We start from the raw sequence: 27,832 nt of genomic DNA, 5'->3' as shown, positions 1-27,832 counted from the left end.
TCTATTTACTATTTCATTTTGAAAGATGCAAAATAAAAACGGCATTACAGCGAGGTAAGGTTTTTGTGATTTTGATTGTGATTATGATAACACCATTGCGTCAATTGAATCCGTGCAGGTGAATGGTGGAAGTGGCAGCACCCAGGCTGGAGGGGGTGGAGGGGGAGGCCGTTTGGCGGTGTACTATCAAGAGAAGAGTTGGTGGTTTGGTAAACTACAAGCCTACGGCGGCACAGCAACTTCCGGGAATGGAGGCGCTGGAACTGTCTACATGCAGGTAAGAGTAGACACCTGCGTTTGGTCGAAGTTCAATAAATCCTGTGTCTCAAATTCCATGAAGATTAACATTTGAAAAGTATTTTTGAACTTAACACAATTTATTTGCACCTAGTTTATGTGTGTGCTCCTGTATAGCGTCTGATCGAAAAAGTCAAACACTTCGTTTTCGATTGTTTTTGCCTCTCTTGAATCTGGAATTTGGATATTATTAGCTAAATTTACACCAGACGTAAGCCGTGAACTACACTCATAATCCAAGACATACCTAGCTTAAACTTTAGAACAACAGCAGCTTTGACCATGTGTGTCTTCAAAATATACTTCCTATAGTTTTAATAACATCTAATTAGTAAAAGGGAGAGCTCGTCAATACTGCAAGAATTGGGGGCGGGGAAGGTATCAATCCCCTCTTGTTTTTCTCCAGATATCACGTCGCTCTCGATATGTATTCATTCAACACAGGATGTAACACCAGGTGTTAGCAACCAGACCCTGTACATCTCTAGCAACAATCAAGCCCCGCCTTCAGAAGTCGTCCCCACCCCTGGCCAAATATCCTTGGACTCGAGCCGCACCTGGCTCTCAGATGACGAGTCCAATGAGACGGTTGCTGTGGATACATTGACGCTTGTTGATGGCGCACATTTTGCAGTCCACCCTGACATTGAGCTGTAAGTGTGTGAATGTCATCAGTACACCAGTGTGTGTTCACAGCTGTGTTTAATCTATCAATTTTCAGGGAATACATGAATGGTTGACCTAGTCTCATCTCATTGACTTGAATTGGTTACATCATTTGCTAACCTGGTGCTTATATTCCTGTTTTTCTAGGACTCATTAATCTGTCAGAAAAACGCTGCACTTCGATCTTGAGCAAACCAAGAAAAAGAGAGTCAGTTCGTTCATTCGAATTCAATTTGATGTGATTGACTCCTGCTACTCAGATTCCACGCTGGAAGATTGATCGGTGACCAATCATCTTTCTTGCACGTGGGACCGGGCCAGGTGTTCGTTGTCCACGTGACCGAGTGGGAGGAGCTTGAAGCCAACATACACATCTATGAGGGAGGGACTCTGCTGTTTCCGCCTTCTTTTACCTGCTACAATGTGGTCATCACCGTAAGGTACTGATTGGTGTCAACTGACTTATGGGATAGACACTGATTTCCATGATATTCGATATACGGATGTGGATGGAAACAAAACAAAGTTTCATTGATGTAGAATTAGGACTGGCGTGACACTGTATCATAAAAACACACAAAGTTAATTTCTAACCTTTTAATGTCAGATCATTCTTCGTCATATAGAGACATGCTAGAAAATGTTTCGGTTTCCTCAGGTGGCGACAATTAAACTAATAATGAAATGATGTACTCCAATCTTTATTTGCTTTACTTGATCTTGTGACTTAGTCAACAAGTTTTATGAATTGTATTATTGTATGATTATGTTTGTATATGTTTGTTATGTTTATATTTTACATTATCATAGTTATTACAGCAGGGCTCCCTTGAAAGACATGCCTTGCGGCTTGAATGTGACTACATTGCTTTTATAAAGAAGATAATAGATGAATTTTAAAAAAAAATCTTCTGCAAACGTGCAGCGTACAATTTTTGTAGTTTGGTTGCTTTTATTTTGCTGAATTGTTCTTGTTTTGTCAGGGGAACAATCAGTGCCCATGACATAACGGTCGGCTCTGGATGCCGTCTGCTCTTCTCAGAAACGGGAACCTCGAGTCTCCTTCGCGACGATCTAGAGACATCCCTGGATGTTGCGGCTGGCAATCTGGCCGGTCACTATCGGTTTGATTCCCTGATCGTTGCCGATGGTGGCGAGGTCACGATGGTCGACGACGTGCCGGCCACCAATCGAAGCTTCACGCTGACCGTCGACACGCTGCGCATCAAGGGAGGGGGTCGGCTCCACGAGGTGGACTTCACCATCAATGCCAACCATCTCATTGTCGATGACCTCGGGATGCTGGTTGCCGATGAGCACGACATTCCCTGCATTCAACCCGATGGAGACGGCTCAGAAGCCTCGCAGGCAAACACGGGTGCTTCAGGTTAGTCGTACCTATCTTGCCATTCGTGACATAAAACCGCAAAAGTGAAACGCCTCCCACCCTTAAGTTGACTTTAATGAAATTAATAGCCAAAAACTATAAACACAAACTTGGAACAGTAAATGCTTGATCAAAATCACAGAAAATCTTCGGGATTATGGGATTTTCAGACGACACGAACTTTCCAAAAGCAATGATATCGCTCAGGGGTCACATGAGCAAAATATAAATTGAGATCATGACGTCATATTCTTAAAGATCTCTCTTCGTGTGCACGCAAATCTTCACTGATCTTCCTTTATTGATCTAAAAAAAGACCCGATTTTACCGCACATCAAAATGTTCCATATATATAACGAATAATCAACGATAGCTTACAAAATGCAAAGGATGCCTAATATTCCTGTTCAAATAGTATAATTAGTAACAAACTAGGTGGTGTTTAATCTTTGAACCAAAACTGATTGAGAGTTGTGAGGCATACTGTTTGAGTAGCATGCCGTATATTAAAGAGCAATATTACAGTCTCGTGAAGGCAGTCTCTTTATTTCCAACGATATCCTTAGCTGTCTAATTGTTCGTTGTCTGAGATAATGATACTTTCTCTTACAATTCAATTCCCCTTCCTCTTCTTTCTTTTCCTATGAAACAATCAACTTTACTCAAATTGAAAACTACATGTTACTTATTTGGTGTTCTATTTCAAAAATGATTCGAACCAAATCGGAAATTTCCCTTCATTTGAAACTTGAATAGGGGGGTGACATGACACGATGAGTAAAATGATACGCGATGACTTTCATACGACTGAAGAACGAGTATAGAAGATAACGTTTGATGTTTTAGAAAAGCAATGAAGGAAGAAGATTTAAAGAAAATATGGCATAGAATTATGCACAACATCAACACAATAATGTAGCGACCTTGGAAATAGATAAGCCTGACGGACATAGGTTTCGCTGCGGATGAGGGACATAGAAAGCACAGGAAGGTGAACAGGAAAGAGCCGTAGAACAATGGCGTCAAATTATTTCTGTCCAGATGCGTTTGTATTTGTTTCGTGTTCGGCATGTTCGGGTATAAGTGTTAATGTGTGAAGGCAGCATGCTTCCGTTTGGATGTGTGCACGCCGTGTGCTTGGTACAAAATGATTGTATCTGACCACTGACGTGATAAGAGGAAAAGTGGAAGATTAAGTAAGTCCACACACATCCTCACCGAAAATCACACACACGTGACTGCTAGTATGGTCCTAGAGAGACAGCAATGTATTCACTTTGTTATTCTTATGAGATCGAAGCTGCATTAGCTTCATCACACTGTGGATTACAGAAAGGAAAGGACTTGTTAAATAAAGATTAGCACGACTAAGACTTGAATAACAATCATCCTCACGTCAATAAACTCGTTAAACATTGAAATGCATCACACTAATCACACTCTTCTGTCTATGTCTCTTCCATCTTGATGGTGCCAAAGAGCTCAGAGTTGTAAAAGAAGGCAAGAGTACTCTGTCTTCGTGTATTGGAATGAATAATTCCGTATTGGATATGATGATTTCGCTTGTTATCAATCTGAACATCGATAAGATGAAAACAAAAATCATGACAGCATCATTCGATTATGATTATAAATTTGAGCAGTGTCGGTTAGAATGCTCCCGGTGTATTTCCGCAATGCGAAGTGATTCAATAAAGTAATGAACGCATGAAACCTTTAGGTGGCAAAATAATGCTAAGTGTTGATACAGGCTCTGAATTTAATTTGTGTCATACCCATACGTGAGAAAACCCTCAAACTTCACCTTCACTCATGTTTGTGTGGGGGATACGGAAATTAGCAGTAGCATACACGTCCGAGAGAGGATTATATTCTTTTGAGATACTGATGAACGCATCCCTGAATATGATTGCACTCACGCACTGATGAACGCATCTCTGAATCTGATTACATTCACGTACTGATAACGCATCCCTGATCTTAATTGCACTAACGAACTGATGAACGCATCCCTGAATTTGATTGCACTGACGTACTGATGAACATATCCCTGATCTTGATTACTCTCACGTACTGATGAACGCATCTCTGAATAAGATTGCACTCACCTACTGATGAACACATCCCTGATCTTGATTGCACTCACGTAGGCCTACTGATGAACGCATCCTGAATATGATTGCACTCAACATAATGATGAAGGCATCCCTGATTTTGATTGCACACCACAGGTGCTGGCCATGGAGGGAGAGGAGGGCGTGGCACTGGCCAGCGCATCACTGGTGCCCCATTCGGTCACCTCTTTGAGCCATCCCATCTGGGATGCCGAGGCGGGGGCACGGGAGGTGGTCTGGGAGGGGGTAGAATGTTGCTGGTAGTCAACGACACCCTGAAAGTCGATGGAGAGGTCAGCGCTGATGGTGGAGCAGGAGCAAGTTACGCCGATGGAGGAGGTAGCGGTGGATCCATCGAGATACACACCAGACTAATGCAGGTAAGACATTGCCTGCTGGTTGGAATTTGGACAACAAAGATTTGATTCCTAATAAAAACTTGATTTCGTAGGGATCAAGCCATATCACGGTTTCTTTTTTTCTTACCAGTTGGTCCCGAGAAAGGTCTGTTGATTTCGATCTTATGTTTTTTTTTCTTCGTCGTGTTTGTAGCATCCATTTACAGTAGACATCGAATTTCGATCATATTCACGTTTTCTCTATATAGATTACTTGTTTGAATGTGCTGATTCAGCCATATCTTTTTTTAACACTATATGAATATTTCTAATATACACATAGGGTTATGGTAGAGTGACGGCCAATGGTGGAGACGGACAAGGCTACACCTCCAACTTCGTCACCTACCACGGTGGGGGCGGTTCAGGAGGGCGCGTTGCAGTTTATTTCTCCTTGAATCGGACGTTTTCTGGCTCCTTTGAGGCCCAGGGTGGATCATCCGGTGGCTCAACAGCAGGACACGGGGGTCCGGGAACCATGTTTTTCTACCACACAGGTATAACGCATCCTGAACCTGTTTGGGGGGGGGGATGTATCTCACTGAGCATCAAATGTTAGCGAGCGTAGCGAATTCTAGGGAATTTTAGGTTTCGTCAAGATTCGTCAATAGTTGTAATCAAATTCGGAAACAATTGCAATCAAATTCGCAAACAGTTTTCATTGTCATAAACAGTTTTTCTTGTCGCCAAGAAATTTTGAACATGTTCAAAATGTTTTAAGCAAAACTTAATTCCCTTCAAAGACCAAAACAAAATTTCTCCTTATCAACTGCACCACGAATCATCGTGCATATACGGTATATGCAAGTAGGCATGGCAGGGCGGTTATTGCCACAATCGTCCTTTCATTTGAAGTACATGTACTACTATTATTTGAAGAGCTTTCTTCCAAAGGGCGCTAAATGTATCATTTTTCAATGGATTTAGCACCTTTTGGTTGAAAGCTCTTCATTTATTGATCAACTACTAGTATATTGAATCTTATTTTTGTCGTTCTTTATGTACTGTTCACATACAGTTTTAAATGTCAACCAGTTTTGTCGGGACTAATTTTCACTCTATGCCCATTTTCCTCTATTCACTTGCACCAGAATTCAACCATCGCACCCTGATTATTGACAATAAAGGCAAGTCTCCCGTCGAGGACGACATCCAGAACTATGCGGACCTGAGTGAGGACTCGGGTAGGGCGTGGATTTTGCCCTCTTCCGGGAATCACAATTTCTCAGGTAGGGACAGGAAAGACAAGGAATGCTGAGAAGGCAAAGGCACCTTGATAAGAAGTTATTGGCTCGCAGTCATAATTCCTGGAGGAACACACAGGATTAAGGAGCAAATTTGTGATGTGGGAAGTCTTTGTTACCCTCATGAAAAACCTGATAACTGTAGTGTTACATTATTTTACATGTAACGTAAGTGTCGTGCAAATTGCAGTTTGCTGAAGAAATATTGTGTTGAACTATTCAGAAGCAATTTTATCATATCTGTATTTTATGGTGCCGTTGTCATTAGTAGAGACGAGACGACCCTTGGTTTTTGTCCATTTACGTTTATAATATATGTGAATGCAGACAATTCGCTCAATCTGGCACGAGGACTGTTGTTTTTTGTTTATAAATGCAGGAAACCATGAGTACTACTTTGAAGAGTTTCAGCTGCTTGGTAACGCCCATCTTGCTCTCAGAGCGGAAAACGAGAGCCAGACAGCCAGTCTCTATTTCGAAAATATGATTGGGGACCGTACTGGTACCCTCCACATCGGACCCAATCAGGTCATGGACCTGTATCGCCCTCAAATTGACCTTCCCTTTAACACAAGGGTGTACTCCAGTGGTACGCTTGGACTTGCCAACGACACCATAGTACACGGCGTCACCATAACTTTGGATGGCACTCTCGTGTTTGTCACCGATATTGTGTTACACCACGGTGGACGTTTGCTCTTGAATCGCGGCGGAAAAACCGCCCTCGCTCCTGTGGCCGGTCATTATGAGTTCAACACCATCCATGTACAGGATGATGGGTATATCCGCATGACCGCTAACCCTGTGATTGACCCGGGGATGGCATTTCGTGTGCGATCCCTTCAGATAGACGGAGGCGGCCTTGTGGAGGCCACGCACCTCTACATCCATGCAGAGAACATCACCATCGACGCAGGGGGTATTCTGAGTGCCGATGGACAGGGGTACTCGCCGGATGACGGAGACCCTCGATACCCTAACGGCACCTTCAGGATGGGTCTTCACGGTGTTATAAACTTTGGAAAAGGGTTTGAAGAACCTGGTGCTGGGTCGTCAGGTGGTGGACATGGTGGCAGTGGTGGTCATGGCATTGGTAAATTAACCCAAGCGCCTGCTTGTAAGGACGATTTGGATATCAACGCTATGATTATAAGATTGTTCTTGAAATTGTATAGCAAATCATTTTAACCTTGAAACCAGAATATGGTAGAAAAGGGGTTTATTGTGATAACACTTGCAGATTATGTGAATGGAAAAGTTTATAAACTGAGATTGACTGACTTATCAAAATGCATCTGGAAGCTTGAAATAGCGCCCGTCTTTTCTATGTTTTTTGAAGATTCAGTTGCTCCCTTATTGATATGATTTTTCGTTTTGTACTGCTTTATTTGCATTACTTAAATCTATTCATGAACATCGCCATATTATGTAAAATTTCCAGCCTTCCTTTTTGTTTTTGTAAAACACTTCAGTACTAATCGAACTGAAAAGATGTTACACTCGTCTGTTCATTTATAACGCAGGTGTACGTCGAACTGGAAGACCTTACAGCGATCTCTATGAACCTACGGAGTTTGGCAGTGCGGGAGGGGGCAGTGCAGGAGGAGCTGGAGGCGGACGAATTTGGTTCAATGTCACTGACACTATTCACATCGATGGGGTGGTGTCCGCCAATGGTGCAGTCGGTGGTGAATCCAGTGGGGGTGGTAGTGGTGGCAGTATTTGGATGCACTGCAATCTCATCAAGGGGTATGGTTCCATCGCGACAAATGGTGGTGGAGGGGGTTCTCAGTCCGGAGGTGGAGCTGGTGGAAGAGTGGCCCTGTACTTCTGGCAGAACCGGACATCAACGGGCTTCAAGTTTGAATCTCATGGAGGTGCTCCTTCTCAGTCAAGCCAGGAATGTGAAGGAGGAGGCCCTGGCACCATCTTCCTTTACCACATGTTCCATGATCATAGATCACTGTTCATAGAGAATGGAAATCTTGTACCCAAACAAAAGCTCATCGACTGGCAGAATCTGGAAGAGGATGGTTGCCGAGGTTGGATCCTACCCATTTCAGGATCGCATGATTTTGCTGGTTCCAACAATGAATTCCTGTTTGAGGAGCTCCAGATCTATGATGGAGCTCACGTGGCCATTTTGCCACCTAATCAAACCGAAGACTCACTGGGTGTACAGCATGAATTCTTTAGCCATCCATTTGGAGCTCTGTCGACTGAAGGCTTCACTGTGTCATCTGCCCCAATCCTTCATTTCCTGCACATGATTGGAGACAGGACGGGAGCCGTTCATCTGGCTGACATGCAAGAAATGGATCTTGAACGAGAGGACATTGACCTTCCATTCAGTGTATATGTCTACAGGGGTGCACATCTTGGTCTTGCGCCCAGGACCGTGGTTCATGGTGTTGAGATTTACAACGCTGGTACACTCTCCCATATTGTAAACCTTACACTGCATCACGGAGGGTACATGTGGCTGAGGCATGGCGGCCATACTACTGATGAACCAGAAAGCCACTACCAGTTTGAATTTGTCAGGATACAGGACAGTGGCTGGTTGAACGCTGTCACGGATCCAATTCTTGAACCAGGCATCACTTTCATTTCCAAAGCATTTTTCATCGAGGGTGGGGGAAGGATGCAGGGTTCGAGACTCACAATTCTCTCCCAAAACATCACAGTTGATGATGCTGGACTCCTCTCAGCTGATGGCACAGGGTACTCGTGGCACCATGACAATGTCACCCATGGTAGTAATTCCTTACATGGAACAGTCAACCCCGGTAAACCACCGGATGACCTGGGGTTCCGAGCAGGGGGAAGCCATGGTGGTACCGGAGGTCGTGCTTTCTTGCCCAGTGGCGGATCGGGTCAACAAAACAGTAACTCACAAGGAACCTGTATGTTTGACAATTCTGGCTGCCAGCAACACATGGACTTAATGTCTGTGTCGGGGAGGGCAGGTTTGCCGTATGGCGACTTGTATGAACCCTACGTGTTTGGCAGCTCCGGTGGCTTAGGATCGGAGGACCAACCAGGTGCTGCAGGAGGTGGTATAATCTGGATGAATGTCACAGGTATACTCAACAGGATATGTATATCTCTATTTAATCTTCATTTTTTTGTTTGTTTTATCAGGACTCAAAGAAGAACTTAAATAATCAAAACATGCCATAAACGAAAAACCAAAACTGTTATGAAATGTTAGAATTCTCAGATGTCTAAAGAATGATCAAACTTAACACTTTTGATTCAGGAACATGTTACCATGTTTTCTCGAACAGATTAACCCTGGACAAAAACATTCATCATTGAAAAATGACTTTTAGAACCTTTTGCCAATGCTTTTGTCAGTTGTCAGTTCGCGATATTCAGGAATATGGCAATTTACAATGAAATAGGAAAGACCTGGCAATAATGCAAGAAGTTGTAGGCCTAAATATAGAAATATAAAAAAGATTGGAAGTGATTATTTTCTTGTTTAAGGAGTGAAAACACGGGAGTGGAATGAATTTCGCTGTTTTCCCCATTTTCTTAAAAGTCAAGTCTTTTTTTTCCCTATCCACAGATACCTTGCATATCGATGGTGAGGTGACTGCACGGGGATCTGATGGTGATGGTGGTGCAGGGGGAGGAAGTGGTGGGAGTATGTGGATCTTCTGCACCACTGTCAAAGGCTACGGAAGGTTCTCTGTGGACGGAGGCAACGGTTTCATTGACTCGTCTGCTGCTGACATTTCAAGTGGAGGAGGGGGCGGTGGAGGACGGTTTGCACTTTACTTCAAGTTCAACCAAACTTCCACAGGTTTTAGTTACCACGCTAGGGGAGGAGAGGGGTGGGCCAGTGCTAGTTCACAAATGGAAAATGGGGGAGCTGGAACTGTCTTTATCTACGACATGACTATTCAGCATCGGACATTGATATTGGACAATGGAGGTTTGCAGCCGCGGACTCCTCACCACACTCTTTGGAATTACGCAGAGATAGCCTTGGATGGTTGCAGGTCTTGGATCCTACCCCAGTCCGGGCGTCACTTTTTTGCCAATGGCACCTACACCTACCACTTTGAGGAACTTCAGGTGAATGGTGCTGCCCATGCTGCTGTTCTAACTGATCCCGTCGACTCTGAAGCCACCTTGTTCTTCCTGTACATGATTGGGGATCGAACGGGCACACTACATATTGGTTTCAATCAAACCTTGGATTTAGAACGACCCGAGATTGATCTACCATTTAGCACCAGGGTGTACCATGGAGGGTACCTTGGCTTGGCACCAGACACCACCGTGCACGATGTCAGCATATGGATGCATGGCACCCTTGGCCACATAATTCACTTGGTGATTCGCCACTATGGGGTGTTCTCTATGGAGCATGGTGGCCATACCGAAGGTCATAACAGCAGTTTCTACAGTTTCAAGACAATCGTTGTTCAGGATTTCGCTTTGATGTCTAGTAGAACTTCAACAACCCTCGATCCAGGCATCACTCTGAATGTTGGAAGTCTGGACGTAGAGGGAGGAGGAGAAGTGAGATTCTCCCATGCATTCATACAGGCAGAAAATCTAACAATCGACGATGGAGGGCACTTGCATAGCGATGGACTCGGCTACAACACTACGAACATTCTAAATGCAACGAATGGGGTCAATATTGGTAGAGGAAATTGTCACATCAGTGGGAGTTCCGGAGGTGGCCATGGCGGCACGAGTGGGCGGGGTGTTGGTGCTGATCAAACTGGTCAGCCGTATGGAAATCTCTACGAGCCCTTTGACTTCGGTAGCGTAGGAGGCGGAGACTGCGGTGGAGGTGGCGGAGGATTTCTGCTGCTCAACATCTCTGACACGGTGAAGATCGACGGTGTCATGAGTGCCGATGGAAAGCCTGGAGGGAACGGACGTAGCGGAGGAGGTAGTGGAGGAAGCATCCTCATGACATGCAATCTCATACAGGGCCGTGGGAAGATCACCGCAAACGGTGGCTCCTCAGGGGACATCACCCAGAGTGGTGGGGGTGCAGGTGGAAGAATTTCGGTGTATCTTTGGAGGAATGAGACCTTTCGAGGCAGATTCGTGGCTCACGGTGGAGTGGGATATGAGCCTGGAGGCCCGGGAACTGTGTTTTTGTACCATCTCGTTCACGAGCATCGCACACTCTTGGTTGATAATGATTTCCTGTCGAGTAGCCATGTCTCTGCGGTTGAATCCTACGCCGACATCACAACGGATAGCTTTAAGGCGTGGGTTTTGCCACAAAGCGGAGAGCATCACTTTGCTGGCGGTAAACATGACTACCACTTCGATGAACTGCAGATCTATGGCAATGCTCACTTTGCTATCCTGATGCCAACTCCCAATGACAGCACCTCCCTGCACTTCCGTCACATGATTGGTGATCGTTCAGGAGTCATTCATGTCGGACCTAATCAAGTGGTGGACCTGAGGCGAGACTTCCTTGACACGCCTTTCAGCTCCTATGTGTACCAAGATGGCTATCTTGGCCTAGGGCACGACACGGTCCTCAGTTACGTCTTCGTCCACATTGCTGGCACGGTTGATCACATCCACAATCTTACTCTTTACAATGGTGCGGCAGTACAAGCGCAACTTGCAGGTTCAACAAACCGTCTTCCAGCGAGACAGTTTAGATTTAATGGCACAGTGACTGTAAAATCGCGCTCCGTCTTCAATTTTTCTTCTCCCTTTGCCCACGGTGATGCATATCTCCTGAAGACGGGGGATCTGATTGTGGAAGGAGGGGGAAAAGTATATGGCAAGAACTTTGTCCTAGAAAGCCTGAACTTGACCGTTGATGACGGTGGCTTTGTGGACGTAAGTGACGGAGGATACCTCGCAGAGCGTGGTCGAGGTAAGCATTTGCTGACACCAAATATAACCATAATATATATATAACCATAACTACTTCCAAATAGTACGCAAATCAAGTCAAACATTTTGTCATTTAGAATATTCTGTGAGTACAGCAAAAGCCTTTATAATATCAAGTATTTCATATCCCACGAGGGGACTTCATCTTTTAACCTTTGATACATCAACTTTTATGCATTTGTAGTCTTCACGCTCCCAGAACTTGGACATTGCCAGTATTAATGGATATTCCGCCACCATCTAAGGTTTTTTGGTTTTTTTATTCATTTGCTTGTTATTAACTTCTCCCAAGACCTGAGACTGTTAGAATAAATTCAGCGGCCAAGAGCCTGGAACCTGAGCCTTTAAATTCAAGACGGGACCGGCCATTCTGTAGAACACTTGAGGCCAGCTAAATTGTGGCTGTCCTCTTATTTTCCCATGTCATTCGGCAGGTGCTGGAGTGCTGCATCATCTAGGGAGCAGCGGCGCCTCACATGGCGGGCTCGGTGGGAGAGGGGAGTGTCGAAACTTCACAACATGCTTCCTACCCAAAAACCTACCCTACGGCTCTGTCTACTGGCCAAGGGACTTCGGCAGTGGAGGTGCAGGAGCTGATGGTGGTATAGGTGTGTTGAAAACCTGTGCAAATTATTACATATATAATATACTTACCTGGAAGTATTACCTCCTCAATCTGCATCACTACCAAAGACTTCTACATGTTGTTAGCGGCCTGCAGACCCGCTCAGATGAATCTGTTTGGAAAGTTGTGTAATGCTATATTATCTTATTTTGGGAGGAGCTTATAGGGCTCTGGCTGAATTAGGACTAGGCCTAAAGGATATTAATTTTGGTGGTAAAATATATGAATAAAGTCGACAATTTGTTTTATGTTACTGATGATTCTTCAACCCAGGGTTCTTTCAGTTTATTACATGCTCCTACAGATGCGTGTAACCTAGGATTTTTTTAAAGAATTTTTTTTAATCATGTAGATATTCAGACAAAAGCATGATATGTTGACCGGTCCATTACCTTTACACAGCTGTAAACATTAACAATTGACTGTATTACAACATGAAAACATTAATGAAAGTTGATCGCTATAAGGATGCACGATCATGTATCGTTGATAAACGCTAAGTGGCTTGATAGTTAGCCTTAGAGGAATGCATTACATGTAACTGTCTTACGGAAGCACAAAACTCATTGGTCTGTCAGTTTAGCTCACTTGGTACCAATGTGTTTGAATGATTCTTCCTAGCCAATGTGCGCCTTAGTCATAAGATCAATCTGCAAGATTTTGGCATGAAGTCTGCAGTTGTATGGTCGTTGATTGTATGTCTATGGCCGTGCTGTAATATACTTTTCAAATACTTCTTAAACCTTTGCGCTTTTCGTTTAGGTGGTGGAATGCTGCACATCATCGTAGAGGACACTCTCCGCGTTGACGGCACGATCGCAGCCAACAGCCTTGACCTCCCCTTGTCCTCCGTAGGAGCCACGAGCTCCGGCGGGAGTGGAGGAAGCATTCTGGTAGAGACTGGGGCCTTTGTGGGTAAGACGATCCACACATCCAACACACACTGACACACGGAACATAAAAACATAGCCGCCAAGTAATCACATTTCTTGATTGCCATAAGTCACTGGCTTTGCTTTACATGATAAACATTATGCCTTGAATAATAAAAACTATTCATATTTCAGTGGCCATGAAAGAATCGTGGACTCCTCCCTCTCCGCTTCTGCAACTCCAAACCATGAAATTAATTCAAATAAATGCAGGCTTGAGAGAATTTTAATGTTTTAACTCCAAGAGTGGTTCTCGTTTTACATAGATCATTAGGTTTTTTGTACTAGTTCGTGATTAAGTAGATAAATATCTTCAACATGTGAAGATATAGAATGATCATAATTATCGAGAATGAGCAGGATTGCGCCCGTTCATCGGTTGTAGAGAAGATGTTGAGGGCTGACCACGTATTGTGGATGTTGAAATGTTTTATGAGTTGTCCATAATCACATCGATACAATGCTTATTTCTTTATAGGGGTGTTGAAGTATGACTGTAATGTTGGGACCCAACATCTTTGTTGATGACCTTGACTGATGATTGCATAGAAGTGGTTTGGAATGTTGCTACTTCATATTGATATCATTTATCGATGTCATTCATATGGATATCGTTTAGATAAATGCGGTGTATGCTCTCCGTTTTACTTCAGGTGGTCACACTGGTTCCATAGAGGCAAGAGGTGGTGCAGCCAGGTTCACTAATGGTGCCAGTGGTGCCGGTGGAAGGATTGCCATCTACCACCGGAGCAACGTCACCCACGGAGAATATCACGGTGCCTTGATAACCGCCGGTGGTGCCATTGCTGCTAGTGGTGCCGAGGCTGGGGCAAGTGGCACTGCGTACCTCCAGCACACAGTAACAGGATACTCTGTCTTGCAGGTGGACAACGCCGGGAGGAGGCCTGTCACGAAGGAAATTGAGAATATTGGGCGCCGTCTGAATATGGACGGGGGCGCCAAATCCAAATCTCGGTTCTACTCGGCGCCCTCCGGCGTAACCGTTACCTCTACCGTCAGTGCGTTTGATGATCACCGGTTAGTGACTAATTATTATTACGAAGAAGAGTCAGGAATAGAAACTTTTGTTGTTTTGTTATTTCTAACCGGTCTGTTCCTGTCTTTCAAGTATTCAATAGAGGAGTAAATTTGTAAGATAAGCCTATTTGCGCGGGACTCACTTTCATCACTTTCCACAGTGTTCTATAACCTTTAACCCCGATGTACATGAGGACTCTTCTTTGAATTGGAACGATGTGCGAAAGTATTTCATAACTCAAGATGACTTACAAGGACGATTTATAGCTCTTTAACCCTCAGATAATCAAATTCAGAATGAAACAAAATTCATCTTCTCTTAGGCAATGTGACCATTGAGACTGGTCTGCATAGTATCCCAGGTGCTCTGCTTAAAGCAAGCCGCCCATAATTCGACCATAACGCCGTCCAAAGTTCGACCGCGAACAAAATGCAAAACCTATGCTTTTGCGCGTGGTCGAATTTCGGCACATGGTTTTTACTGCTATTCCATTTTCAAAGATTGCAATGATAGCCATTTCCATGATGTATGAAAGTCTTTAGAATAATAATAGTAATTTTCTTTGAAAGCAATACTGCACTTATCATTCAATCACCTAGTGAATGTGATAACGATAAACTTGTGGAAGCAGAAAGGCAGTTCAGACATCTTTGCACGTACGGATCATCTCGTCCTAGTCGACCTCCGATAAGTAAAAAAAAATAATAATTCGAAAATAATGGATGGATATTAACAAGGGTTACTGTAATTCTAATGCGTAATTCGAAATTCACATAAGTCGAAGATTTTCTCAAGTCCTTTTAAAATCGACGTAGGCGAATGTGACTGTATATTCTCAGAACACGGTTGAACCTACAATAACCTTTTTTTATCCAGGTTTGAATCCTTGTCTCTGTTTCTGCCCCACAGGACGCACACTGATGACCAGTTCTACTTCTTGGCCTATCTCTTTGACCAGACCTTCAGCAATGACGCCAGGTCCTATTATCGCAGTGAATACTCCAGTTCTTCCCCAGTCTTGACCTTTGACCTGGGTCAAGCCTTCTTCGTCAACGTTCTCAGGGTGCACGTGGCTTGCGCTGTGCCGTCAAGTTTTTGGGTAATTGTGAGATCAGTTTTGAATTTAGGAAAACGATGAAATGTACTCGATATCTATGCAAGGAAATCTAATCAAATGATATTTTTCGTATCGTAACGGAATTATTTTATACGATTTAAATTTTGATAAAAAGATTTTTTTTTTTGGGGGGGGGGGTTGATTTATCTATGTATTTATCCGTCTGTCTATTTATTCATCTACCCACCTGGCTATCTATTTAATATGCTTTTATATAATTATTTATTTTGTGTGTCCGGATGTTTTGATCTTCCTTCGAAAATTGCCTTGAGAAGCAGTTGCCTCCAGAAACTAACGATGCATTCGTTACGTATTTGACGTATAGGAAAGTGTCCTACCATAGAGGCAAGAAGTAACCAACTTTGATAATTCATCGTGATCTATCTGTAAATGTTATGTGAGACCTTGAACTGTTTTTTAATAGCAAACTGTCGAATATTTCAGCATAATTGGCGACTAAGGATACGCATTTACCTCATAAAAGTGTGTCAATTTAAGGGGTTATCTTTTACCTCTAATTTCAGAGGGAGTATTTAGGTGAAATATGTAGAAGTTCATGTACCTTAAGTTTTCATAATATATAACACAGGTTACATCTGCATTATCCGGGGTGTCCCATCCGGTAACCGAAACATGGGTGAGTCCCCCAAGTCCTTGCGAGGGGTCCGAGCCGTTCATTGAACTTCCGGTCAAGCGCAGAGCAGACACGCTGACCATCTCTCTGCAGCGGAGCTCGTCTAGCACAGCAGCGCTTTCAGAGGTTGAGATCTACGTGGGAGAAGCACACGTTCACTCCAGGTATTTTGTTTGAATACACACAGAGCTTGCACGATTGTGCCTCGATGTGGATAAACACGGATTGTGTTTTGGTTCTCATGTACGTAATCACATGTATACCTATGAATCATCAAGTCATCAATGTCTCGAAATGAAAAGAGATGGTATTTCTCTACTCAGATATGAGCTAGAAGACTCACGCATTTCCCCCCTTTCACCAAAGTTTATCAGAGGCGACTCCCGTTATAACGAAATCCTCTTATCTTTCGTTGCATCGAAACTTCTTTATAAGCAAACTATATAGTATATAAAGATAATTATAGCGAAACAATAATTTCGGAACCTGAAGTTTTACTTCATTGTAACGAGAGTGCAGTTATAACTGTGTTCGTTATAACGGGAGTGCATTTTGTATATCCCCGAGTCACCTTCTAACTAGAAGGTGACTTATTCCTTTCTTGAGAAGCCCGGAAACGAATGTATACGCTTCCTATGTTAAATCACAGTCCCCTTTGGGACTCCTCAAGAAAGAATAATCTCTAGTCATCACTGAGTGACTCTACCTTTCTGTTCACCTATTCCTGTGTCTTTCCTATACACTCTAAGAAAACTAGTTTTAACTTAGCACCTTTTGTCACACTGGGAGCAACCTTACGGTTGCATTAACTTACTTTGCACCTTTTAGACCGGAAAGGTGCAAAGTTGCACCTTACAGGTGCTAACTGGTTTGAAAGGTGCTCCCAGTGTGAGGCTGGTAAAGGTACAAGATTGAACTTAATTTTTTTTTTTTTTTTTTTTAGAATATACCTAACAGACTTACCAGGGCCCCATTTCATAAAAGGTTGATACGATGACAACTCTTGCTGGAATGGCAATTGTCATGGTAATGACAAAAATCCAGCTTCCTGATTGGCTGTTGCTATTGGAAGTTGCCATTCCAACAAGAGTTGCCATCCTAATATCTTTTATGAAACGGGGCCCAGGTCTACCAGCAGTTCATTAATGACCTCTTAGAAAGAATACATCCTTCGTTTTTTCTGTCTTCTTCCTTCCCGCCACCTGTCTTCCGCCTTCCACTTATTTTCTCTCTTTTTCCGTCATCACCACGTTGTTTATCTTACCGTTCAAATCTTCTCACTCCCCTTTCGTTATCCAAACAGACCTTGTCAGATCTATCTCACATGGTGAGCCCTAAAACTCTACATCGTAATTACAACGTCTTGTTTATTTGCCTCTGTCAAGGTCTATGTATAGTTCTTTTTTTTATCGTGTCTGCTTTTAAGTCTCAATTTATTTTCTGGGCAATTCTTTCGATCTATACTTACCTAATTTGCTGTATATGCCTACATTTCTGTTTGTTGGTTTGTATCTGTGTTTGTGTTTGTCTTTAGTTTTTATTTCGTGTGTCTATTTTCCCCGTTTGTCTGTTACATGTGCGAAGGTATGAGGTCCGCGAACTGGACAGCGCCAGAACCTGGATAGAAGGCGAGAGTGGGACCAACTCTCACATGTTTGACAAACTTCACATCACGGGTGGCGCACAGCTAGCGTTCATGCCGAACGGGAACCTCACCGAACCTGTCACGGTACAGGTTGGGGAGCTGCTGGGCGACTCGACAGGTGGGCGTGGTTTCATTTCCTTCTCAACGACCATAACTTTACAATTGGATCGGTTAACCCTAAGCGTACTGGCCGTTTTGGCTATGCTATATTGGAGGGGGGGGGGGCTGATTCAGTCCCCCATCTCGCTGTTGATGGCGCGATTGCGATGAAATTAAATCAATTTTGCACTCGCGACACCGGCATCGTAATCCACAACTGCGACTGTACCGTTAAATCTTTCAAAGGTATCGATTTTTATTTTGGATTGATTTGATTCCATTTTATTGCAAATTAGGCCAAAAATGTTACTTCAGGCTATGAAACACCAAATAAAAGCATTGTGAGTCATTTTTTTGGTTTCTACAGCTGTTTTAGCATATATAATATAGTTGTACATAATAAAACTTCCAAAAGTCATTTGAACTGTTATTATACTTTGTTGCTTGGAGATCTTATTTTTTTACATTATTTCCTCATTTGTTCGACTTTCGTTTCTTACTTTGTTTTTCATTGGAAATTGTCACTGACCACTTATCTTCTATAATCCATAATTAGCGTAAAATTAATCAATCAAAATGATTGATAAGAAATAATAAAGTTTGTATGAGTTTCATGACAGAGCACTACTTGCCATGGAAAATGTACTCAAAATCACAAAATTGTACTCGATTTGGTGTGACATGCATAAAGTACATTAATTTATGATAAATGTATACTACAATGGTGTAAATGCGGACGTCGCATTTCTAAAAAGTGTCGCCAATCTAAGGATAACTAATAAGTTTCTGCAACGTGAACAAAATGAACAACGAAAGGCTTAAATGAATGCGAATGTTCCATACTACTTTTTGAAACACGCTCACACACACAAACACACGAGCAGTGATATCAAAATTTAACGTAATGATATCAATTCACAGAAAGGTGGATTTCGAGTCGTGATGGATAGAACCCTTAAAATAGCAATGTATGATAACTCTTTACATGCTTTACGTGCCTCGATGAGAATTTACTGACGAACTGAGGTAATATTTTGAGAAACCAATCTGGAATTCCTCCGTCCGCCAGGTCTTCCTTTCTAACGGAAAGCAGAATTTCTTGGAGTTCGTTGCATGCAACATGATTCTCTGCACTGTGCGAGAAAAAAAAAATCCAAGAATTTAAGAGAACAACTTACAATCTTACGCAAATCACGGTGGAAAATTTTGATTCTGAGATTTGAAATGCATTGAATATGATTGTAGTCAGACCTTTATAGTCGAGAAATTTGTATGTTCCCCTCCCACTCAGGTCGTCTTCATCTGGGCTTCAAACAGACGATGAGCATCAACGTGACGCACCCCGACATTTCCTTTAGCACGCGTGTGTACGAGGAAGGTGGACTGGTGATGCCTTCTCGGGCTTTCTTCAAGGGAGTGGAACTTGTGTCTTCTGGCAATGTAAGGTCACCAGTTTCTGTGTGAGATTAGACTCTCAGAGAGGATTAAGTTCTCTTAAATGCCTTGTGTGTTTCATATTGCTTTCATTGAATGCTTTAAAACTTGATTTGCCCTGCACCCAAGAAGCACCTATACGCTAGTAAAGTTCAAAACTCTTCTTCTTTTTTTTGTAGGAGGCTGAATGAACATTGTATTAACTTCGTTCTGTCTGATCTGCTTTCACTACATTTATGGTACAAATGAGACCACAATCTCAATACGAAATATGCAAACATCAAATTGCGTGTTGAAACCTATAAAGCCTATGGAAAGGACACAACGGAGTTTTTCGTAAACGTCCACAAAGAACTATAAAAGTGTCAAAGTGCTCTCAGGCTGTACTTTCTCTGAAAATTTGGCTAGAGGAAAAATGTTTTCCATGTTTTGTTTTGTTTTGTTAATTTTTTTTTCCTGTCTTGCAAGTCCTCGTCTTTACAGTCAAATGAAATGCTGTAATCTTGCACATCGCAATCGCTAGGATTTCGTCATAGCTTCAATGTATAATTGTATATTTACTCTATCAAGAAGAAGAAAGCAGTGATGTGGTGGGCTGCCTGAAGCTGAATAAAATAATCTCCATTGAAGTGCCAAATGCATTCCTCTCCACACCTCCTTTTGTGTATAACAACAGAGATTAATATTTGTACTTTCTTAATAACAGCGTTGTCGAATGCTGTTGAGGTATTATGCGTCTTTTCAAGATAAATTCACTATCAGTTAAAGGCACAGGTATGGATATTCGGGATTCAAAGGGGCGCTTTTGGATGGCCGAATGATCCCGCCACGTTCATTGAGAAGATCGACGATGTAAAGCGCTAGTTTGCAGTCAGTCTTGCGGATCATGGGGTGCTCTCTTATGCGTGCGCGCTCTTACATGTAGGCCTACAGGTCCAATAGTCGCTACAATTCGCCGACACATCTAGTAATTTCCGACGTTCGGAACAGATGCGTCCAGTGCCGTGATTCGTCCATACAACAGCGCCCTCTTAAATCCCTGGTCTGTGTACCTTTAAGCTAAGAAAAGTTGGACCCTTGTCGTGCGACCTTGTAAAAATTATGAAGCAAAAATGCATCTTCTTCATCTGCCGTTAATTTCATTTTATTATTACTTTTAATTGTGTTGGTGATGTGCCTCATCCAGGTTGCTGGCATCGAAGACTTGTTCGTATTCGATGGCGGGTACGTTCACATCGACTCGAATGGCAGCCTGGGGTTAAACAGCGCCCCCAGTGAGCACGAGCTGTCTAGTCTACACGTGCAGGATGGAGGAACTTTCTGGCTTGAGGGTGCCACTGTCTACGATAGAATGCAACTCAGTGCCACAAATGTTACAGTATGCTATTTTCTTGAACCCTTATACAGTTGCACGTTGTCAAATTTTGCAAACCTGTCTTAATTGCCAATGATGTTAAATGCATTTCCCTATATCTTCCTGACATTCAGTCAGAAAATTAATCTGACGAAAAATAATGCGACACCGTATACCGCACTTAACTTTATTGCCAAGCTTTTGGCCTCTGGTTTTGTACGTTATGTGTCTATGCGGTATATTATAATGACAAACGAAAGTACATTTCTAGGATAAGAACAAAAGTCCACAAAACACATTATAGATAGCCTTAGTAATCCGTATGAGATAAACTATGACGGATATAATAAACGGAATACATAATATATGTATATATGAATCATGCGGAATTGCGAAAATTCCTACAATAGTATAAATCTATCGATAAGTGACGAATGTGAGAAATGCTCAGTGTAGTTACCTGCCAACCTGCCTGTGCGTGGCTTTGTGTCTCTCCTCGTGTGGTTGCATACGTGATCAGCTGTATAAATATGCTAGCATAATTACACATTATGGATTTACGATATATGTGTATAGGTCCTAAGCATATATTAATGATAAGTGTGTGAGTGATGTATTAATATACAAACTGTTTTATCTATTTGGTGAGATTATATGCAGATATTTATTTCGACAGAATTAAACATGTTCTGTTTTTGATACTGCATATTATAACACAACATTTATCTAAATTGCTAGAGGAGCCCATAAATATAAGAAACGTAATTCTATAGGCCCCGAGTTGTTGTGTGATTTTTTTTTTCAATTTACTGATAAAACAATTTAAAACTGTATTATCTAAGCGCTTGCAGCGACCAGTATGAGGGAGAGGGTGTGGGAGGGGCAGGCCCTATCCCCTTCCACATGAGGGTCGCGGCATTTGCAGTTTTAGAATTGAGATTCGATCGGGCTGGTCACCGGCACTGACAGATAAGCAGCCGTGAATGGCGTGCGGTGACCTGGGCACCATTAACACCATGAAAGTTGTCAGCCCTGACAATTATAGTCAGATACTAGTTAGTAGTAGTTGTCAGTCTGTGGCAGTTACTAGTAACAGTCCGTGAGCAGAGCTCCTCATCGGCCAATCAAAACCAAGGATTTTATTATAAGGATTCTATCATATGACAACGAGAAATAATATGATTACCAAAAGGTTACTAAATTCTAAATTGTCGCATATTTTTTTTTTTTTTTTTTTTTACCGATCAAAGTTACTTCAAATTCTGATATTCGAGTACCTGTGTAGAAAAAAAAAAAACAACAAAAAACCCGCTGGTATAAGAAACCTTTCTTCCCAACTGTATACAACCATGGTTGAGTTTTGGTAAGTACCGGCTACTGTCAAGATATCCGCGCTCGATCAGCCTTTTACTCGGAGGCGGCAAGACTCCCTACCATAAACGCCAACGAAGCGGGAGTTGGGGGGAGGGGGGGGGGGGGGTTAACTCGTCCAGAATTGTGACCTATTTTTAAATGTAAAAATCTGTAGAAAACAATAACAACAAACGAGGAAACAAAAAATACACTCTTCAGCAGCATTCGGAGACGGAAGAACTTTAACCCCCCTCCCTCTCTGATGGACTCTCTCTCTTTCTCTTTCAAGCCGACATTAACTGCTCACCGGAAGCTCCCTCCTCCTTCCACTTCCCCTCCCTCAAATTTTTGTTGGTTTTGTGATGCACGGTCACACCATGGATAGGCCCTTAATTGCTGGTAACTGAATATGAAAATGAATACATCCCTTACACTAAATTTTGACACTTCAGGTGTACGGAGGTGGCCACTTTCAGTCTAATGTGGGCCTGAACGTGTCCTGCTCTCATCTCTTTGCTGTCTACTCTGGAGGTGAAATCAACCTTGAGCACTCTGGGTTCGGCATTCAGCTCTCGACTGAATCTGGGCCTACACCAGTGAGAGGACCTGGTCAGGGTTATGGTAGGTTGAGGCTTCTGATTTTTTTAAATGTATTCTAAGTGCAGAATCATGCTCAGAAAAGAAGCGTTTAACCAACTATTATCATTATTGTGGTTTGCAGTGATGACCATCATGAGACTGCATACAGAAATCTTAAAGTCGTAGACAGGGGGCATTTCATGAAGGAACTTGTCGGATAAAATATCTGACAAGTCAATTATATCCGACAAGTTTTGAGAAATTCTTTAGTCTGATTGGCTAATTTCTCTGAACTTGTCGGATATAATTGACTTGTCAGATATTTTATCCGACAAGTTCCTTCATGAAATGCCCCCCGATGTCTTGGAATGATCATTTACACAATGTTCATACTTCACTTTGTAGGCATCGGAATTCTATACCAACTGAGAAACTTGGTTTCTCAGAAATCTTTGTTTATATTGTGTAATGCTTTAATATTACCTTGTATACGTATTGTAACATTGTGGGAAAGCGATTTATGGTACTAAAACAAAACTAAAACAAACTCAATATAATATTACTTTTACAAAAACGAGCAATGCGGTTGATTACAAACTCCCATTACTTATCTCCCTCTGAACCATTGTTTTCTTAATTAAAAACATTGAAGATTAATGAAATTCATATTTTCAAAACGGCAATTTTCATGCACATATTATTCCTACACGTTCAACCAACTTCCCTCAGTGTTCAATGATTTCCTAATTCCTAATTTCAATATTCATTCTTACCCCAACTCTCCGTTCATCTGATTATCATCTTGAAAACCCAAGAATTGTTTAAGCACAAAAATCCTTAAAACATCATGGCCCTGATGTTTAGATTTTTTTACCCGATATCTATATCTATATTTGTTTAAAAAACAGCTTAAAGATATGATATTAACTCAATGTGTCCGAATATTAGAGCATGTTGCTATTTATCTGATTTTTTTTAACCTTCTATAGTTAAAGTAAAGGCTCCGAACTGAACGTAGACAACAAACATGAACATTAACACATAATAATTCACAACTCATTTCCACGCAAACACTTCACATTTTGGCACAATGCACCGCACTTTTTTCTCCTCATTCTCCCCTTTCTTTCTTTAGCGCCACTCAGTGAGTGGTGACTTGAATATTATATTCTTATGTACTGTTGTATTGTTTAGACAATCATTTCTGAGGCAATTGTCCTCGTCAAGCGTTTGCTTATAATGATGGTCTCCTATGATTTCTGTTACATCCAGAGTTGCTTAATATGTCTTTTAACGACAGATACAGGGGATCCTATGTTTGCATAAATTTAATATATGCATAAAACAATGCCTGCTTGTTTTCATTTTTGCATTGTGTTGGAAAAATTGTTGGATATATTTGAATTAATTATATAACATCTGTTTTAACTGTCGGATTCAAATTATACTGTGCTCAATTAGTTCGTTCTATTGACTTTATTTTTCAGTTACGTATGAAAAAGACATTCAGAAATAAAATAAAATCAAAATCTATTCCATCATATTAATAGTCAAGTTCAGCGGGGTCGATCCGTTTTTAAGATTGGGGTGAGGTGGGGGTGGGGCAAACTGGGAGTTGCAATATCTGTGCGAGGAAGCGGAGCGATCGAGATGGGGGGGGGGGGGGGGGTTGGAGAGGGGATACCCCCTCCCACACCAGGGAGATTTTGCATTTTGCATTTTGCACATTTTTTTTTAATAGAAATTTTTGGATTTTTTCCCCTCATATCAAGAAAGCAAGAAAAATAAATATTCACAGATAACTGAACGACTAAAAGCCGCGATAACTGGTATCCCCCTCCCACTCAAAGGGGAATTTGTCTTTTCAGAATTGAAATTCAACAATCTGTTGCACAATGGGTGAATAATTTGGACAGATCAAAAAGGCAAGAAAATTGTCCTCATTTCTGGAATTATTAGGGGACAAAATGGCGTTTGCCCCCCCCCCCCCCCCCCCCCCCCCCCCCGTCCATGCATCGGGATTGATGCCCCTCATACGATGGACGATGTCCAGGGCTTTTGCATTTTTAGATTTCAAACGAAAATATCTCGTCAAAAGTGCACATTTGATGGAATTTGGGAAGCTGTCATTCCCCCAAGATCGACTTAATTCTACAATAAATAGGCCTATGAAGAGAAACCAAGCGGGGAAAGGCTAATTGAATGGAGATATATCCGTATTATTATTTTTATCCCCTCCACCGTTCATGACGGAACTTGTGCATTTTTTTTTCTCAATGAAGTGACAGATCTGGTGCACAATTCATTTTGATGAAACATTAGGGCCTCGGAAATCTGGCAAAACTAGTGCACTAAAGAAGTTAAGTCTATGGGAAAAGGACCCAACGGGAGAGGGTGTACATTGGAGGGGATATTACACCCCCCCCCCCCCCCTCCCAGGCCCACGAGAGATTTTTGAGATTTTGCGTTTTTAAGATTGAAATGCAGCAATCTTGTGCACACTTTGGGTGAAAGAAGAAAAGCTTCTCATCTGGAGAATTATGGGTGGGCGGGGGGGGGGGGGGGGGGGGGGGGGTCACGATATGTTTGCTCCCCCCACCCCCCCCCCCCCCCCCCCCCCCCCCTGCCGTCCCGTCAACGTCCCTCTACCTACCTGGCCACACTCCTGACGGGTATGACGCAATCAAAGTACCGGCAGTCTCCATATCGATCGGTCTCGTGTGTGTGGTTTATGAGGAGAGAAGAGAAACGCTATAACTAAGAGACGTATCAGGATCAACACGGGGACCAACATCTGGCAACATTGTGTAACTTTTACCATTTATGAGAATGATTGTCGTGGACATGGACTCTCTTGCATTTTAAGTGTGAGAAGGGTATGTACTCTTGCTGGCATTATACGCGTACTCCAACTAGTTTACTCGATCCATTTATTCAGGTTCGGGAAGTGGTGCCAGCGGAGGAGGACACGGGGGAAGCGGTGGGCGGGGCTCGGGAGAGTCCCGGGTTGGTCTGGCCTACAGTTCCCTCTACCAGCCAACCGAGTATGGCAGCGCAGGAGGCTTTGGGCGGGACTATGGTAAGGAAATCACATCTTCTATTTACTTCGTTTTCTCCTTTACTGAAAGGCTGAACATGTTGTCTGTATCTCATCAGCCTCCATTATCTTAAATTATGTCCACTGTATCCTAACCGCAGCAGCGACCCCAATACGTACTGTGTTACAGCGCCCCGCGCCGGGGTTAACTGTATCCAAGATTAAGAAAGTTCAACTATGTTTTAAGCTGTATATTAAGATACCAGTATCGATTTAGAATTGTAAAAAGTAATCAGTTTTATACAGTTACACTAACTTGAACACAGACTTTCTTTAATCATGTCTAAGTCTTCAGCTAATTGGAGCGAGGCAGGATTAGGTACTGTGGTAGACAAAGCAGAAGAAGGAAGAAAAAGAAGAAGAAGAAGGAAGAAAAAGAAGAAGAAGAAGAAGAAAAAGAAGAAGAAAAAGAAGAAGAAGAAGAAGAAGAAGAAGAAGAAGAAGAACTCGACCCCCATTGCTGAACTTTCACTGTGAAAGAGAGATCAATAGAAAGACCCCAATTTTTTTTTTTTTTTTTTTTTTTGGTGTGTATTTGTGTATAGACCTGCTGGTATTTGTGTTCGTATTTCTGATAATCTGTGCAAAAATACAGGAATTTAGAGTGTATGGCAATGGGCTGCTGCAAGTCTATGGAGCAGATTTTTATGATGTGCATTAACTTACTCAGTTGTTGAGCTGTGTTTAGTGCCAAAAAGACATTATGAAATCTTTTGGCACAAATTTCCATGTGATCCAATTTTATCTCAAACAGTGTATGATAACAATGCCTTGGTTCTGCAGGTCAACTGTACTTTGGCTCCCAGCCATACAAGAACACTGTCCAGCTGCTCGGGAAAGGCGGAGGTGGAGGCGGAGCTTTGGGAGTGACATCACGTCACGTGATCATTGATGGAGTGATTTCAGCCAATGGAGAATCAACACAAAACGTTGGAGCAGGTATATTGTTTTTGTCAGATTTATCAAACAATAATGATTATAGTAGCAATAATGGAAATAACAGTTATCATAATTACCTTGTATAATCCATAGTGATACTTGATAGTATCTTTTAGTGCAATTCTAGTATTGATAGTAGCCATAATTATCATCATTGTAAAGATGATGAAAAACCTCACCAACTTGTCTACATAATTACATGTGCATTTACAGATTATTTTCATTTCAATTTTTGTTTTTTAAGTATTCAAAAGCAAAGGTAAAAGTCCCTGTTCTCGATTTGACTTTGCTCTGATTTGGTACTTGTTAGCACAGCTAGAAAGGGAGAGGATTTGTTTTTTTTTAATTCAAAAGCAAAGGTCAAAGGCCCTAGCTATCCCCATTGGGATTTGCTCTGATGCGGTATAGGGCCCATCTTATTAACACAATGGACTTTAAGGATATGATCATGTTGTGTAATGACGGATGCTGCTGTTGAACATAAAGTTAGTTTTTGTAGTCTTGTTTTTGCTTTCTTTCATCTTCTTAATGCCGATTTTCTCTCGTCTCTGCACCCTCTGCCAATAGGGGGCGGTGCAGGAGGTAGCGTGTGGATTGAGTGTGAGGACCTCGACGGATACGGCGGCGTCACGGTGGAAGGTGGAGATGGCTCAAAGAGTAGCAATGAAGGAGGAGGAGGAGGAGGCGGCGGAAGGGTTGCCATTAGCTACCAGAAGAACGTCAATTTCAACGGGACAATCAGTGCCACTGGTGGTAGGCCATTTTCTTAAAGTTGTGTTATGGCTTTTTGAAAACAGTTTCACTGTATGCACAATTCACTCGAATTCTTTAATCGGCTATGTCTTCATGTGTATGCATTTTAAGGAACTTTCACCACTTCTCCATGCCTTGTAATGCAACCTTCTTTAGCTTTTGGGTGTTATTAAGTGTTATTCTTGTTTTCTATGAACATTCGTTCAAAATCAAATTAATCTATGATACTTT

The 27,832-nt window shown here is 42.2% G+C and overlaps 1 protein-coding gene across 1 annotated transcript in view; it reads left to right on the top strand.

The window, feature by feature from the left end:
* LOC139731075 (uncharacterized) overlaps positions 1–26,779 on the top strand; it is a 40,025-nt gene extending 13,246 nt beyond the window's left edge. The window contains exons 13-33 of the mRNA XM_071641955.1: positions 119–277; positions 742–950; positions 1,224–1,403; positions 1,947–2,350; positions 4,582–4,844; positions 5,146–5,359; positions 5,954–6,091; positions 6,486–7,199; positions 7,630–9,189; positions 9,681–11,981; positions 12,436–12,609; positions 13,389–13,541; positions 14,212–14,596; positions 15,507–15,696; positions 16,304–16,512; positions 17,933–18,111; positions 19,384–19,532; positions 20,713–20,904; positions 22,686–22,854; positions 25,751–25,891; positions 26,664–26,779. Of these exons, the coding sequence (XP_071498056.1) occupies positions 119–277; positions 742–950; positions 1,224–1,403; positions 1,947–2,350; positions 4,582–4,844; positions 5,146–5,359; positions 5,954–6,091; positions 6,486–7,199; positions 7,630–9,189; positions 9,681–11,981; positions 12,436–12,609; positions 13,389–13,541; positions 14,212–14,596; positions 15,507–15,696; positions 16,304–16,512; positions 17,933–18,111; positions 19,384–19,532; positions 20,713–20,904; positions 22,686–22,854; positions 25,751–25,891; positions 26,664–26,779 (8,199 nt within the window). The remainder of the gene's footprint in view (positions 1–118; positions 278–741; positions 951–1,223; positions 1,404–1,946; positions 2,351–4,581; positions 4,845–5,145; positions 5,360–5,953; positions 6,092–6,485; positions 7,200–7,629; positions 9,190–9,680; positions 11,982–12,435; positions 12,610–13,388; positions 13,542–14,211; positions 14,597–15,506; positions 15,697–16,303; positions 16,513–17,932; positions 18,112–19,383; positions 19,533–20,712; positions 20,905–22,685; positions 22,855–25,750; positions 25,892–26,663) is intronic.
* The last annotated feature ends 1,053 nt before the right edge of the window (positions 26,780–27,832 follow it).

Source organism: Diadema antillarum, unplaced genomic scaffold, assembly GCF_040938485.1.
Source record: "Diadema antillarum isolate AM-2024a unplaced genomic scaffold, OU_Dant_1.0 seq00000356_RagTag, whole genome shotgun sequence".
In the NCBI taxonomy this organism is placed as follows: domain Eukaryota; kingdom Metazoa; phylum Echinodermata; class Echinoidea; order Diadematoida; family Diadematidae; genus Diadema; species Diadema antillarum.
Note: the sequence above shows the minus strand (reverse complement) of the source record. Positions and strands in the feature narration are given on the sequence as shown.